Raw genomic sequence first — 15,633 nt, 5'->3', positions numbered from 1 at the left:
GGCAAAGTCCTCAGGATGCAGAACTCTGCCTGCAATCAGAAAAGAGATTGCAGCAGAGTAACCGGTAAAGACAGCAACTTGCAAAGTCAAGCAGTTTCTGAGATTTTGATTTATAAATCATAAACCTTCATGCTTGATGATTTTGTAGAATTGTTAACTCATGTCATCAGTTAATGCTCACCTAAGGGAGGTGTTTTGCGGGAGCTGGGGGTATCTTGGTGAGTACTCAGGAGGCCAAGAAGGGCACCCCAACCGACATTTTGCTGATGGATTGAGTTCGCAACCATTTTTATAACCGTAAAAACCGTCGGGACAAAACAACTTGAATAATTGAATTTTTTAATGATAATGATTGTGAAATAACATGTAACTATAATTTAAGAATGCCATATTTTTGTTAAAAAATTTCGAAAAGTGAGATATTTTCCATTCTAATAAATATATTTGATAACCGGGATGTCCCCCGGAATCAAATAAATTATCATATCGAGAATCGGAGATCCTTGCAGTTTCGATTTTTTCGAAAAGTGAGAGATTTTCCGATCTAATAAATATATTTGATAACCGGGGTGTCCCCCGGAATCAAATAAATTATCATATCGAGAATCGGAGATCCTTGCAGTTTCGATTTTTTCGAAAAGTGAGAGATTTTCCGATCTAATAAATATATTTGATAACCGGGGTGTCTCCCGGAATCAAATAAATTAGCATTACTAACATTCCTTTTTTATTTAAAATTTTCAATTCTTAAAACAAAGTTTTACTTCTATTTAATTATTTGCCATGAAAGTATAGAACATTAAAAATTCATCCTACTACCTCCACCCTTATAATACCTTCAAAAAATTATATCTCAATTTATTTTCTATCTTTATATTGATGTGCTTATTCAAAAACACTAAATCATAAGTCTTCAGTTCTCAAAATACTCTCAAATTATCTCATTGCGCATATTTTGAAATTTGATAATTTTAAATTGTTAAAAAATTCATTAATCACAGTAAAATATCTATATACAACAATTAACTAACTGATTCCACATCTTGAACATTCGCATTTATTTAATATATTTGGATATCATTTACATCTTATTGAATTAGATCATAAATCACAGTTCCCTAATATACTATCTATCTAACCATTATTGTTGCACAACTTATATGTGATTAAACACACGTGTATAATTCTGTACAACTCATATCTCTATCAATACTTTATTTATAATCAAAACAAAGGTTAAAATTGTATACCCTGTCACTGTAGAGTATTCTCCCAACTTTAAAGTGAAAATCAAAATTTGATATTTTAGTAATTTCATGTGAGATCGTTATTTTATAGGAAAACATACTGAAAATGTTTATAAGATGTTTCTCTATCATATGCCAAAATATCATGGTTTAAATGCTCTCCTAAGTGTCTATAACTGAATTTTAGGACAATAACCTTATTCTAATAATTTTAAAAAACTGGTTAAAATTTACTAACAATATCAAAACGTTTTGTGTATACATATGCTGCAGCTGATAGAAGGACGATAATCGAAACGAGCATGAATATTCTTCTTCCAGAGTTTCTGGAGCGAAGTCTCTTTCCTGCAGCCATTAATTTTGTGTCCTGAATGATTTTACATTCATCCCAGTCCCTAAATTTCTGAAGTTTCTCAACAGCGGTGAAATCATCGTCAACTTCAACTTGGTGGACATGTGCAGCGCCAATATAGCCAAAGAACTGATCTGTGTCATCCATGTGGAGCAAGAAATAGTCCCAGATTAACAAAGCTCCATCAATTTCGTGCTCATCTGAGAAAAACAACAATCTCCAGCGCATGGCGTAATTAAATGCTGACAGATGTCCTTTGGATAGGACTTTATATGTATTCGGACAGTATTTTTTGATCTGTTCATCTAATAAGCTGAAACCTTCGTATGTTCCTGGATTTTCTAGTAAATCATTAAAAGATGCGTTGATAATGAGTGGTTTTGTTAAGTAATATGCTAATGCCTCAGCAAAAATAAAGTCAAGACCTACTTTTTCGCAGAATTTCAGCGAAAGAGCGTAAGATATGAAGAAATAGCGATCATAACCTTGAGTATAGGATAATTTATCATCAGATATTGCTAATGTTGCTAGTGCACGTGATGGAATTGTCTTTCCGTCTGGATATTTTTTGTAATCCTTGACATCATAATGTTTGCAGGAGTTAACGAATAAGAAATAGCTTCTCTTGATATCAGCTTCGACTGTTGGACGATCTCGTTTCGCTATTTTAAGTAAAGGTGACTCAAAATCTTCACCAAAATATTCTTTTGTAGTTTTTATATACTCTGGTATTAAATCAACTAACTGTTTGGCATTTTTCTTTTGGTCAATCGAAATCACTTGAGTTTTAAGTAGATAAGCAAGAAAACGTGTAATTGGATCTTTTTTGAGTGATTCTTCTTCCAAAAACTTATCAACTGCTTCCATACTGTCAAATGGTTCTAGAAGTTTACTTATTTCTTTTTCTACAGATTTTAATACTTCAGAACTTGGAGTTTCCATAAAAAAATTTTTGATCGATTCAAAATAAAAAGGTTAAATAGTTTGCTAATCCCGATTTTGAAGAGTTGTAATTAAAAGACAACACTAAATACAATCAAATTAACAGCTTTTGTACATTGGCTCAAAAAAAATTAAAATGTAAAAAAATCAAATTTAAAAACAAAAACTCTAAATTTATGATTAAAATTAAAAAATTCTAAATTATTTGATATACAAAAAACTGTAAAAATCGAAGATGTATGAATTTATAGGCAATTTCAACGAAATAAAGATCAAAAGAATCATAAAAATTGATTCACTTCTTAAACAAAAATTGTAATATTAGATAAGAAGTATGAACATAACATTTTTGAAACTTATAATCTAGCTTTATAACCTCCAGTTCAAATTATTGAAATGAGAAAAACATTCTTTGATATAATCTAATTTCGGACCTAAGGCAACGATGCATGCCATTCGGACAAGCATGCCACCATTGGTAAAATAAGCAAATATTTGTTATCAATTTCATATATGAGTTCATTTCACATATATTCGAATACAAAGATTATTATGTAAAATAAAGACATCATTTTAGAATAAGCAAATTTATTTAGAGAATACTTTGAGATTTAAGAGAATAATCGAAATAAAATTTGGAAGTTAAGCACTTATCAAGAATTCGTTGTGACGAGGATACACTGCAATAAAATGTGAGATCAATGTGATACTTAACAAGATTAGAAGTCTAGTTCATAAATGCCAATTTTATCGTAATTTGTTCGGAAACGGTTATAAATAAATTTCCATTCTCAATGTGTTATAGTAAACAAACTATGTGATTATTTGAGTCTAAATTTATTTTTTCAGACTATTTGTAAAGTTACGACATTTCAAAAAAAAAATCGAATCGGCCATGGATCTGGATTTTGAATACATTGCTGCTCATATCAGTGATTATATTCAAAACGAGAACTTTTTTTGATATATTCGATATCAGTGACATCAAAACAATCATGAAAAATTCACGTTTGACAGCAGATCAGTACGTTACTCTTCTTAAGCAGTCTTCATCAAGTCTCACCTCCAAAGATATATATATATATCAATACACGAAAGGCGAATGTTACTATCCAAAACTTTGAAGAAGTCGTTTCAATTCTTAAGATCGTCAAAAAGTACATGAAATTCAATATATTTGATGGAATCATTGATTTTATCAGCAAAAACAGCAAACAATCGCCTGATTCTACAAATGAAATCAAAAGGCTTCAAGCAGAAATAAAATCATTACAAAACCAAATACAAAATGCTTCCAAAGCAACTACAACGACTCGAACTAATGAATCACACAACTTTTCAAGCGAATTTTTAACCAAAATTTCATCACTTAAGAAAGCCAAAGATTTTGATAGAGTTTACAAATTTTTTGTAGATCTTTCATCTAAAAACAATCGCGAAATGATTTCAAAGGCTTGTGAAGAAGGACTTTGGAAGAAGACAACAGAAGATGAAAAGAATGTACTTCATATTGCAAGTGAAAATGGAAATCTTAATCTTGTCAAATCACTTATTGATTGTGGCTGTGATAAAGAAACAAAGGATAAACATGGATGGACTCCACTCATTTTAGCATCAGCTAAAGGTCATCTTGAAGTTGTTAAATATCTTATCTCTGTTGGAGCTGATAAAGATGCAAAGGTTAATGGTGGATACACTCCACTCATTTTAGCATCAGCTAATGGTCATCTTGAAGTTGTTAAACATATTATCTCTGTTGGAACTGATAAAGAAGCAAAGACTAATGGGAAAATTGCACTCAAATATGCTAGAGATAATGTAAGAGATTTTCTAATATCTATTGGAGCCAAGTAATCTAATATAATCTTATCTAACAATATTCTTATTTCCAAACTATTCTTCATATGAATATTGATTTTTCTTCATTTAATTAATTAAAATAAACATATTTATTATTCATATTAACCAAAAATATTTTCACAATAAACATCATATTAACCAATAAACATATTATAAATCTTGACACTCTCGATTACCACATTATATATGTTAGACCAAGAGAATCCACATTACATGTAGTATATTTGTGAAAACAATCATATATCATATAAGGAATTGATGTAAGATTTCTTAAATATTTCTCAATCATAAAGTAATACTGAATTCAATATATCAAACAAACACATTGATAAAATAAATATATATTTCATATTAATGAAAGAAATATAATATTTGATAATAATATGAGTTACATAACAAGTAGAATGTAGAAATATATATTAAGACAGAATACTAAACATTTTATGATTAAAAAAAGAGAATAGAATTTCATGCAGTTTTGAGAAATCGTTCTCTCTCTTTGCGGGAGAATCGTTTCACATTTAGAGAATAAAGTCGTTTGAATTGGAACATAAGGAATAAAGTAAGAACAAAAATTGCAAAATAATTCATTGAATATGCGAAATCTGAAACAATTTCTGGTAACTCTTCTCCGTTTTCGCCAATTTCCCGAAGTCGGACTCTTTCAACATTTTGACCGCAGAATAAATCGGTTGGATAATCAAAATGAACAAAAATCGATCCAAATGTATCAGTATAGCCGAAATTTGGGACATTGTGACCATAATATATAATGGTCGTAGAAGTGTTATGACCAAGAGAATACAATCCGATCTCATTTACACTCTTCGGCAATAAAATAGTTGAAAGATTACAACCAAAGAAAGCGTAATCCGGGATTTTTGTGATGGATGTTTTAAGAAGATTAACAGTTCGAAGATTTTTACAATTCATGAAGCATCCAAAACCAATACCGATTATATTCGCTGGCAAAACAAGAGAAGATAAACCACACCCACTTAAAAGATAGTCTGGAAAATAGATATCTTCTTCCGCGTAAAGAAATGTTTCAACATTTGGACAATCTTCGAAAATATGTGTACCTGTTAATGTAAACTCCAAATTGCTGATATCAATAGTCAATGCATTATGGCAATGTGAAAATGCATAATCGCCTATGCCAAGAAGTGAATTTGGAAACCTAATATGAGTAAATCCAGTTCCTTCGAATGCATGTGGTTCAATGAAGAACTGGTGACGAGGGAGTTTGATAGAATTAAATTTATGGCAGTTCCAGAAGAATCCGTATGGAACTTTGTCAAATGAAATAGATCCAAGGTCTGCTTGAACTAAATTAGGACAGTTTTTGAATACACACATTCCTAGATGATGAACAGAATCGGGTGTTTCAAAATGAGTGAAATTTGTACCTTCAAAACAATGATCACCTAAAAAATTAGTAATGATGGAAAATGATATGGATGATAATGATGAACAATCTTTGAATGCCGATGAATTAATGATAACAACGTTCGTATATGAGATATCGATTGACTTTAAAAACTTATTTCCTTCAAAACATGAAATTCCTAAGGATCTGATGCTCGGATGTAGAAATATGGATGTTAGATTGCAGTGTGCGAATGAATATGAGGTGATTTTGGAAATTAAACAATCTGAAATTTCTAAATTTTCTAATTTAGTATGATAAAATGCGCCTTCGCATAATTTTCGAGTCGTTTCTGGTAAATGCAATGTGTTTAAGGAAGTGTTAGCAAAACAATACTCACCAATTTGACAAAGATTCTTTGGGAGTTTAATTGTAATTAATTTCGCGCAGTTTGCGAATGAATAGTCTGACAAAGTCGTAATTGAGCTGTTTTCGATATCAATGGTCTGTAAATTCGAACAGTTATAAAAAGAAAATTTTCCTATTTCTATTATATTGAGAGGGAGTATAATTTGTGTAAGAGAGGTACAAGAATCAAACATATGATCAGGAATTCTCGTTAAATTTAGTACTTGCATATCAACTTTTTTTAGATTGAAGCAATTTCGGAAAATTGATGATTTAATTGAAGTAATTTTATCATGAAATTTGATGTATTCTATTGAAGAGTTCTCAAACAGGCTTTCACCTAAGGATGTCACTGAGAAATCTGAATTTTGAAATTTTATTTTCTCTGGAATCACTAAATTCGAAGGATATGACGTAGTATTTGAATGTTGGATTTCAATTGTACTATTTACAATAGTAAAATTGAAGCTGATATCTGTATAGGCTAATAAAAACAAAATCGAAATTTTGAAGGGGAAAAAAATTGTTTACAAAAGTATCAAATACATTTCAAGGCAAAATCAAATGATATTGAAGTCAACACCCAACAAAACAGTTCTTATTCTTTTATTCTATAACTGTTATCTGAATTGGCTACATAATATTAGGCTATATAGTCACAATCAAAGATATAATAGAAAATAATATGATATAAGATTTTTTGACATAATAAAACTATACAATGATACATAATGATATCTATATGTTACCATCATAGGTATTAAGAATAATATCCATTCTCTCATAGAGAAAAAGTGAATTTTAAGTTTTAAAAATTGAATAGTTGTAAAATTTGAGAATGAAGACTCAGAATTTTGGTGATCTCTAATTCATATTTTTCATCTATACATCCATCAAAAGAAGAATATATTAAATTGGAGTTCATAATAAAAATTCAAATATTATGGAAGTTGAGCAAAATCTGAATGCGGCTAACGAGACTTTAAAAAAGATACAGAAAAACTTGCAGCCTACAATTTTAGAGCCTGCTCATCTAGAATGGAAATCGTATCTTGAGAAAATGAATCAGATCAGTGAATTATATGGCGAATTAATCAATCAAATATCACCAGAACTTAAGCGCACAATTACATTTCCTACAAAATTCGATGTATTTGATACTACATGCCAAAACAACGAACTTTCACAACTTGAACTTCCCTCAGACTATGTTAACGAGCAATCAAAATACTCTCAATTATATGCAGAATATCTTGAACAAGCCGGACTTAATGAAAGTTCAAAAGAAATGCGACTTAACGAAATTAAAAATAATATTTCTGCGCACAATGATGCAATTTCAGAATGCCAAGAAAAAATACGTGAAGTCATACAAAATTCAGGATTATCAAATATCAATACTGCTAATACTGAATTCAAATCCGTTCCAAAAACGAAATTCCAACTGTTTGATTACATTGACGCAAATGACTCATATTAAACAAGTTAAACTCTGTTTATAAGATTTTTATTATTATTATTTGATTAAAATGTCAATAAAACTTCATTTTTTTAATAGTTGTAAAACAAATTGAATAAACACATCTGTACAGACAGGTTCTGATCTCAGAATATAATCATTTCTTGCAAAAATCTATATTTTAAAACACATCGTTAATCTCCATGATCGGAGCGAATATTTTCATTTTTTATTTCAAGACAGTTATAATATTATATGATAACATGTGACATGAAAATAATTGTCAGAATTTATCAATTAATTCGATCGGTACGCTGTGCTCAAGTCATTATCATGAAATTTCATCAGGAAAAATATGATATATAATCTCTCCCCATATTTTTGGGGTACTCTCAATTCCAAATGTCATATATCAATATACCTAATCTTTTCGTACTTGCTCCAAGGAGTAAATATATATAAATATTATTGTATTTTATTTCTCTCGATTTAGATTTTAGCTCCACGCACTCCTCATCCATGGATTAGCAAACTTAGTCTAATTTTTCAAATTTTTTTCATACAAATAGGGAAAACCGCAACCACTTTTTTAAAATCGCGTTTTTTAATGAATTGCGATTTTATTGTGGTCGCGATTTTTCAAAAAAATCGCGATTTATATGGAAAATCGCGTTATTGGTTCAATCTAAAGATCATTATTTAAAAAGTGAACTAAAAAATATAAATATAAAAATAAAATAAAAATTGTAATAAGAATGTTATAAAAAGTTTTTTAGATTTGAGTTGCCGATAGGCTTGAGCAAATGTATTTTTATTGCTAAAGGTTTTTTTGTTAGATTTATGTAATATTTTTTTTAGTTAAAGGTAAATTATGATTAATTAGTGCAGTAAAGTAAGACTTCAAGAATTTTGACCAGTAAAGTGGGATTGAGGTGTTTGTTATCGAGATTGTTTGATTTTAGATCTCTGATTTCGGCAAGTATGCAGAAAAACCATATTGTGAGCAGTCTAAAATGGATAAACAGCCATTCTAGATTCAAAAAATCTTTGTGAATTGCTTTGTTATTGAGAAGTAATACAACCGAATCCAAAACTATTTTTTAAAAAAAATTAACAGTATTATCAGAAAAAGTTCATATCGTTTTGTAATTATCAGAAAAGTATATCATTAAAACTTTAAAATCGTATAATAAAGTTAACAACAATTCTGTTTAGTAGCAAATATAATTCTGAAAGCATTCAAAAAAAAATACACTAAAAAGTCAGTTGCAAATTTACTTAATTTGATTATAAATAATGAAACACTGTATGATATCCTAGTAATAATGTAATAAACAGAAATTCATCAAAAGTGACAGCTCTCAATTTTTTGACATTTGTAAATTCTAAATTGAATGAGAAAAATGAAATAATACTAAGCATAATACAATATTCTAGATTTAATTATAATTAGGAAAAAGTTAGTTTTGAGAGTACTTTTCATAGGCATATAGAATGAAATCTTCTGAAAAATAATATCACATAAACTCATATTATTTTCTAATATATAACTATTTTATATAAAAATCAAATTCAATGATCTTAAAAGCGAAGGATAAACCTCAAACTTTACGAATATAATGAGTGGGAATATAATGCTTATTTATCATAAAACCATATGAAATATCAATTTTTGCTTTACGCCTAATTTTTGACGACAATTAGCAAAAAATGTTAAATGTTAACACTCAGTCCATTTGAATATGAAAAATAAAATTGACTTTGATTAAATGTTTTTATTTATCATGCAATTCTTCTTGCGACCAAAGATTTGAATAAAATTTCAAAAAATAAGATAGCTTAAAAAATAATATACGGTAGTGTTTACTAATAGATGAATAGTATATAAATTCTATTAAAATGGATTTGATCCAAAAAAATATATAAAATTTGATCATAAATAAAATCGTTTTAAATTACTTCTTCATTTAAATTATAACAATTATTTTTGATTTTTATTTATCATCCACATTCAAATTTGAATCTTATCACAAAAGAAGGACCACTTTTATGACTACTGCCAAATCTATAAGCAGAGAATGGCTATTTGATGCTAAAAGAAGAATAGAAGAAGGTGAATCTTACAAAAGTGTGGGAAAGGAAGTTGAATTGGAAAATGGTAAAATTAAATTGAATGTTGCCGAAAATACAATAAGAAGAGCATTTCAACTTCAAGAAATCGAATTACCAAAAGTTAGTCGCGGCAGAATACCAAATCCACCAACATTTGAGCAAAAACAATTAATTAATTCTTGTGTTTCACAATATAAAGGAGGAATTTCAAAAACTTATTTATTGATTAAAAGGTTTCAAAATATTGCTCAAAATCCCGATTGTGAGAAAGAAAAAGAAGAAATTGCAAAAGAATTTGAAAATATAGAAGATTTGACAAAAGATCAAATTTTTGACAATTTACAAAAAATAAAGCATCATCAAGTGGAAAAAATTATGATGGAATCAGGTTTATCTTCAAAAAGAGATTACAAACCAGCAGATCCACCTACCAAATATCGTGCCATATCAAAGAATTTGATATGGCACTGCGATATTCATTACCTTCACGGTAATGTTTCTTTTCCATTTTTTGCCATATTGGATGATATGACACGTAAAGTTCTCAAAACTAAATTATTGAAAAACAAGTCTTCCAACTCAACAGCGAAGGTTTTAAGAAAACTTTTAGAGGAGTTTATAGTTAGTATGGCTAAGTCGTGTACTGTGGCACTGCGCGCCTCCGTACACCACTTAACCTTAAATATTTACAAAACCAGTAACGTATATTTTACAACACAAACGACAACACTAACTTAACATTAAATATTTACAAAGCCGCCAACCACTTCACTTCACTAACGTTTTCACAAACGACTTCACTAATGTAAAAAATAAACGTTCTCACTTACAAAAGTATTGCAACTCCTCCCATTGCTGTGCTTCACATAACAGCTCATAATCTTCTGACTCACTTTCTTCTTCATATAGGTCAAAGTCACTGTCAAAATAAATGTTAGTAAGTTTTGACAAATGTAATGAAACACGTTTACCGTTTGTATCGTATGCTTGTATAAACTTTCCATTCTTCATTCCTTCATAAACGCTCAAACTAACTTTACCCTTTCTCCCTCGTATCTGATAGAATGTATTTTCACGAGGAACGAAGAACAAATTCTTGAACTCATGACCGTTGTAGTTTGTTATCTCAATAGTTTTCGTCATTTATATAAAAATAAACTTAAAAAATAATGATATCACCACCCTCACACGTATGAAAACATAGCACAAAAATAAATTTAGGGTAGAAGGGTAGATCTAACCTCATTTCTACCCTCATTTCTAACCTGTTGAATTCATTGCTTTATAACTCTCTTCCTTGGTTTCTTTTTAGTTGCTTTCTTCACGTCTGTCTCCAACTTGACTATCTTTCTTCTTCGTCCGTAATGATACCATTACTTCCACCAGTCAATGGGTCAAATGGTCTTTCGTAAGGGTTTCCATACATTCCATAGGGACCATACGGAAGAACTACTGGTGGAGAAGAAACATTTTCTTTAGTTCCATCGAATCTATTTAAATGCATTGTTTCACCTTTCATCTGGTCATTAAAGTCTTTTGCGTGTTTTGCAAACTCATCGTCCTTTCCTAAAGCATTTTCTGACTCAGTCGCAACCAAATTGGATGCTTTATTTATGAGCCCTATTTTATTTAATCTTAACTTCTTTGCAACCCAGCCTCCAATCTTCCCTTTATTTGCATCTAATGTCTTCGAAACCCTTCCTCCACTCATTTTATTTACTGCGTCATAAGCTCCAAGTGCTTTTGCTCCAAATGCTAATGCTTTTGTTCCCATTGCGCCTAAAGCTGCCCAAGCTACCATTTACACCATATTAAAATCATCTCTCTTCAATATTATCTCATAAAAGTTCTCGTTACTGGAGAAAGTCAATGAAACATAAGCGTTCTCACGGGCTTCGCCCTCACCGCTTTGCGGTCTATCTAACTTATTTCTTATATCATCTATACGCTTCAAAATGTCTGAACAATTGCTAACATCTTCTACAACAGTTATTTCATCATGAATGACCTTCAAGAACAAGCTCATTTAATATGCTATTAAAATCATCTCAATAATGAGTCCATCCTTTCCATCTTTAGGTAGCACAACATCTTTCATTGAAGAAGGTTCGACAAGTCTTATGTTAAACTTACTGACAAAGTTTGTTATACTATAATGCTTCGGCGGCGAATACATGTAGTTTGAAAGACATAATATAGATTCTTCAGCAAATTCACTTATACTGGATTTTATAACAATGTTCTCACGAGACCAAATACCACCAATTGACAATCTTGTAAGCAATCCTGCTGAACCTTCAACTGTAAACGTCGATGGTAACATTCCACGAAGGTCATCTATTGACATCGTTGAGTCACTATTTAAATATTTTCTTAAAGCAATCGTCATTATCTAACCATGCAATAGCTTTGAAGTTTTCATTCGAATATACATCTGCTTCATTAAATGTAAAACCTGACTTCTTTGCAGAGACGACTTTAAAATCTATTGAGTTTGTTTCAAAATTATATGCTATGGTAACTTCTGAAGGTAATGGATGTCCTTCCGCAGTCAGTTGTTCTCTCACTACCGTTTGAAGCTTTGTGTTAAAAACTTTCATGTCATCTCCTGTATCTAAGTTCACATACACAGCAACAGGAAAACTATCTTGCTTCTTTGTTTCATCATTATACCTCAAAACATTAAAGTTCTTCAATAATATTGTTCTTCCTGCTGGAATACTTCGAACCTGTCTGATTTCAATAGCTTTCTCACCTCCTACATACTCTACCCAGTGTCTTGGATATTCATAAGTATACTGACTTTCTTGAATTTTGGTGGTTTCATCATAACGTGTTCATAGTATATCTTTATACTCTTGTCAGTTAGACTCGGTGCTATGTTCTGAATATTTCTGACTTGCATTTTTAATGGAGATAAAATGAAGCATTTAATACATGACGTAGATGAAGACATGAATGAAACTACAGACAAACTTAACTCTTCTCTTATTCTTCCTTTCAGCAAAGATTATGAATTCTGTTCAAATGGTGTGTATTTCTATTGTGGAAAGATGGGTTCAGGTAAGACATTTAACCTCATTCGTCATATACTCATAACAGAGCGTTTAGGAAACGACTCTTACTATGACCAAATCATTATATCAGCAACTTCAGACTCTATGGATTCAACAGCGAAAACATTAGTAAAGTTCAAGCATCTGTCGTTAAAGTTCCAGATAGCGAACTCATTGAATTTCTTCAACGTTACATTCGACGTAAGAGGAAATATTATGCCATTGTGATTTATACAGTCAGGAATGCAAAAGACTTCAGAGAGATGGAAAGAATTATTGACAAACACCACTTACGTCAATACTCAGGAGTTTACGATATGAAACGACTGACAAACTACATTCTATCAAAACTTTCAAAATACCCCTTCAAAAAGTATCCTTCAAACACTCTGCTCGTTTGTGACGACTTCGCCGGAAAAGGTTTAGTGTCAAAGCCTGACTCACCATTAGCTAACATCATAACTAAAGTCAGACATTACCATTTAACTGTAGCAATACTTATGCAAACATGGCGTTTTTGCTTTAAACATAAAACGTCTCATAACTGACTTCGTTATCTTTCAAGGTTTCTCACGCTATGATATTGAACTCATTTGGAAACAGTCAGGTATAACATTACCTTTTGAAGAAATTTGGGAAGCATATAAGTCTCTCATCTCTCCTCGTTCATACCTTGAGATTCATATCATGACTAATACCATTAAAGTCAAAAATATTCCATGGGAACGACCAACATTGTTTTAAAGTTTAACCTTCAATTGACTGATGGTAAACAAATTCCATGCATCTCTGTCGCCATTTCTGTTAATATTTTTGCTGTCATTCATATCATCCACTTCCCATCCGTTAGCTTTTGAGGATATGCGTTAGAATAGCTGTTCTTAAATGAAGGCTTTTCACCTTTGAGAGCATAAACTCTATAACTTTCTGCATACTTTATGTTTGAACCTCCTGAGCCATCATTGACATAAATTTTTATAGGCTTCCACCCTTTGTTCATGTTCCTGCTTCTTCCCTTAGCTCTTTTGTTCAGTAGTTCTACATCTTTATACACAGCTCCTGTCTCAGTGAATTCAACAATATTTTCATTCGTTAGCTTTACATTCAAACCCTTGTCGAGTATATTGTTCATTTCATACATATAAAAGGTTTTTATTCTATATGAAATGAGAAGCAAATCCATCTTAGCTGGTGCCGTTAATGTTCCAATTGAACCAACATCAAATGTTGACTCACGAACGACAAACAATATTGTCATAAAGAACTATAGTTCAGAGTGTTTGAAAGAACCAGAACCAACTTAAACTTCGTCTTGCGCATCCGTGAATTTAAACACAGCTTCAAACGCTAACGCTACATCAGATGTTAAGTTAGAGTATCCACCACTGGACCAAATTCTTTCAAGAGAAGCCAACGACAACCCTTACACAAATGTTCAAACAAATCCTTCAGATAACGTAGACCATTACCTTCTTCAGTTATACCAAACAATTTTACTCAAAGACGATAAGAAGCTTTTGACAAATCTTATAAGTAAGAACCAAATAATTCTAACAAAGGAGGACCTTGAAAATGTTATCTCACGAATAACAGGGAAACAATGTGTCATTGACTATCTCGACCCTGAAATCGAATGCTGTGGTCAAACTCCACTATTCATGAAAATAGGTAACATCCGCATCATTGAAATACCAGGTACTCCAGGAGTTGAGTTTAAGTATAAATATTCGAACGAGTATACAAAACTATCTACTGACTATAAGCTTTGTTTGAAATATGTTTTAGTAAATTAAAGCAGTCAGGAGGGCTCTTTGAGCCCATCTTGGCGCTTTGCGCCGTCAGTCAAAAAATTTCAAGTTAACAACTTATAGTATCTGTCCAAAACTTCTTCAACAGTATCGAACTCATCTTCATAATGCAAACCTAATCTTATTGACTTGGTGCAGTTTTCACTAACACAATATTTTTCTGTTCTCTTGACTGACATAACTAACTCATTTGTTTCATCAAACAGCAACAACCAAAGTTCATGACCTAATACATAACATTCATACTTTATATTTTTAGCTCTGAGTTCTCTTGTAAGCTGTTGCATTTAATATTTTCTAAAAAGTCAACTTCAACAGTCATTCGCACTGGTGCCTTCAGTTCTACAGGCTCTCCTTGAAAGTCAACAAGTCTGAATTGCATGTCTTTCAAATTATGAGGACTAATGCGAACCCATTTACCTAAATGAGTTGCTATGACAGGAACGTTTGGAATGAACATTGAATTTACTTCATAACAGAAAGATTTATACTCTACTGAACCTTTACTATTAACTCCTGAAATGCCTGTGACATTAGCTATTTTAGACTCAATGTATAAACAATTGCCATAACATACGTATGGAACAGATTTCATCTCAATCGTTTTGTCAACACTTTTCAAAGGTAGTTGCATATGGTATGCTCCTAAAAGAAGTTGAACTCTATGACTCATTCGTGTTATCTTGAACTCTTTCTTGCTACTGAACTTCAATGTTCCCTCAGAAGAGAGTTCGACATCTATGTTGTCAATAGTTTCTTCATTTATGAGAGTATCTATGACTCCAGCAATTTTATCTATTCTATACTCTGCTCTGTTAGGAAATGTTATAAAACTTCTTTTGTCATCTATTTCAATCTCTATGAAATCTGTTTCATCTGTTATGACAAAAGTTGCGATAGTATTGAAGTCAACAACTCTGAAAGCAAGTGCTTCATTCTGAAGACCTAAGTTTGTTTGAAGCTTTACTGTTCCATATTCGTTTGGGTCTGTACTTTGCAAATAGAACAACATTTTATTCT

General features: G+C 31.1%; 6 protein-coding genes and 4 pseudogenes across 10 annotated transcripts, besides 4 other annotated features; 4 read left to right on the top strand and 6 right to left on the bottom strand.

Moving 5' to 3' along the window:
- Window positions 1–1,423: 1,423 nt before the first annotated feature.
- Window positions 1,424–2,541, bottom strand: TVAGG3_0079640 (TBC domain-containing protein kinase-like protein family; the record flags this gene model as incomplete). Its single annotated transcript, XM_001328906.1, has 1 exon — window positions 1,471–2,541. One exon carries the CDS (start codon window positions 2,539–2,541, stop codon window positions 1,471–1,473), a length of 1,071 nt encoding a protein of 356 aa, XP_001328941.1.
- A 1,161-nt stretch (window positions 2,542–3,702) lies between these two features.
- TVAGG3_0079630 (spectrin binding) lies at window positions 3,703–4,512 on the top strand (the record flags this gene model as incomplete). Its single annotated transcript, XM_001328905.1, has 1 exon — window positions 3,703–4,395. The coding sequence occupies one exon, from the start codon at window positions 3,703–3,705 to the stop codon at window positions 4,393–4,395; it is 693 nt and encodes a 230-aa protein (XP_001328940.1).
- A 314-nt stretch (window positions 4,513–4,826) lies between these two features.
- On the bottom strand, window positions 4,827–6,686 carry TVAGG3_0079620 (surface antigen family; the record flags this gene model as incomplete). The annotated part of the gene is made up of 1 exon (XM_001328904.1): window positions 4,870–6,372. The coding sequence occupies one exon, from the start codon at window positions 6,370–6,372 to the stop codon at window positions 4,870–4,872; it is 1,503 nt and encodes a 500-aa protein (XP_001328939.1).
- A 435-nt stretch (window positions 6,687–7,121) lies between these two features.
- Window positions 7,122–8,061, top strand: TVAGG3_0079610 (uncharacterized protein; the record flags this gene model as incomplete). Its single annotated transcript, XM_001328903.1, has 1 exon — window positions 7,122–7,658. The coding sequence occupies one exon, from the start codon at window positions 7,122–7,124 to the stop codon at window positions 7,656–7,658; it is 537 nt and encodes a 178-aa protein (XP_001328938.1).
- Window positions 8,062–8,965: 904 nt separating this feature from the next.
- Window positions 8,966–9,002: a mobile genetic element.
- Window positions 8,966–9,002: a terminal%2Cinverted (terminal inverted repeat of Banshee-A3 transposon ID:TVAGG3_0079600).
- A 1,432-nt stretch (window positions 9,003–10,434) lies between these two features.
- Window positions 10,435–15,633: part of a mobile genetic element that runs on past the window's edge.
- Window positions 10,572–10,892, bottom strand: TVAGG3_0079590 (uncharacterized protein; the record flags this gene model as incomplete). The annotated part of the gene is made up of 1 exon (XM_001287613.1): window positions 10,572–10,892. The coding sequence occupies one exon, from the start codon at window positions 10,890–10,892 to the stop codon at window positions 10,572–10,574; it is 321 nt and encodes a 106-aa protein (XP_001287614.1).
- Window positions 10,893–11,023: a terminal%2Cinverted (terminal inverted repeat of Maverick-1B transposon ID:TVAGG3_0079460).
- Window positions 11,024–11,460, bottom strand: TVAGG3_0079580 (annotated as a pseudogene). The gene has a single exon. A coding segment is annotated over exon 1 (437 nt).
- Window positions 11,776–12,328, bottom strand: TVAGG3_0079570 (annotated as a pseudogene). Its single transcript has one exon. A coding segment is annotated over exon 1 (553 nt).
- Window positions 12,704–13,549, top strand: TVAGG3_0079560 (annotated as a pseudogene). Its single transcript has one exon. A coding segment is annotated over exon 1 (846 nt).
- Window positions 13,972–14,598, top strand: TVAGG3_0079550 (annotated as a pseudogene). Its single transcript has one exon. A coding segment is annotated over exon 1 (627 nt).
- On the bottom strand, window positions 14,861–15,625 carry TVAGG3_0079540 (uncharacterized protein; the record flags this gene model as incomplete). The annotated part of the gene is made up of 1 exon (XM_051221985.1): window positions 14,861–15,625. One exon carries the CDS (start codon window positions 15,623–15,625, stop codon window positions 14,861–14,863), a length of 765 nt encoding a protein of 254 aa, XP_051106971.1.

Source organism: Trichomonas vaginalis, chromosome IV (assembly GCF_026262505.1).
Source record: "Trichomonas vaginalis G3 chromosome IV, whole genome shotgun sequence".
NCBI classification, from domain to species: Eukaryota; Parabasalia; order Trichomonadida; family Trichomonadidae; genus Trichomonas; species Trichomonas vaginalis.
The sequence above is the reverse complement of the archived record's forward strand: the minus strand, read 5'-3'. Positions and strand labels throughout refer to the sequence as shown.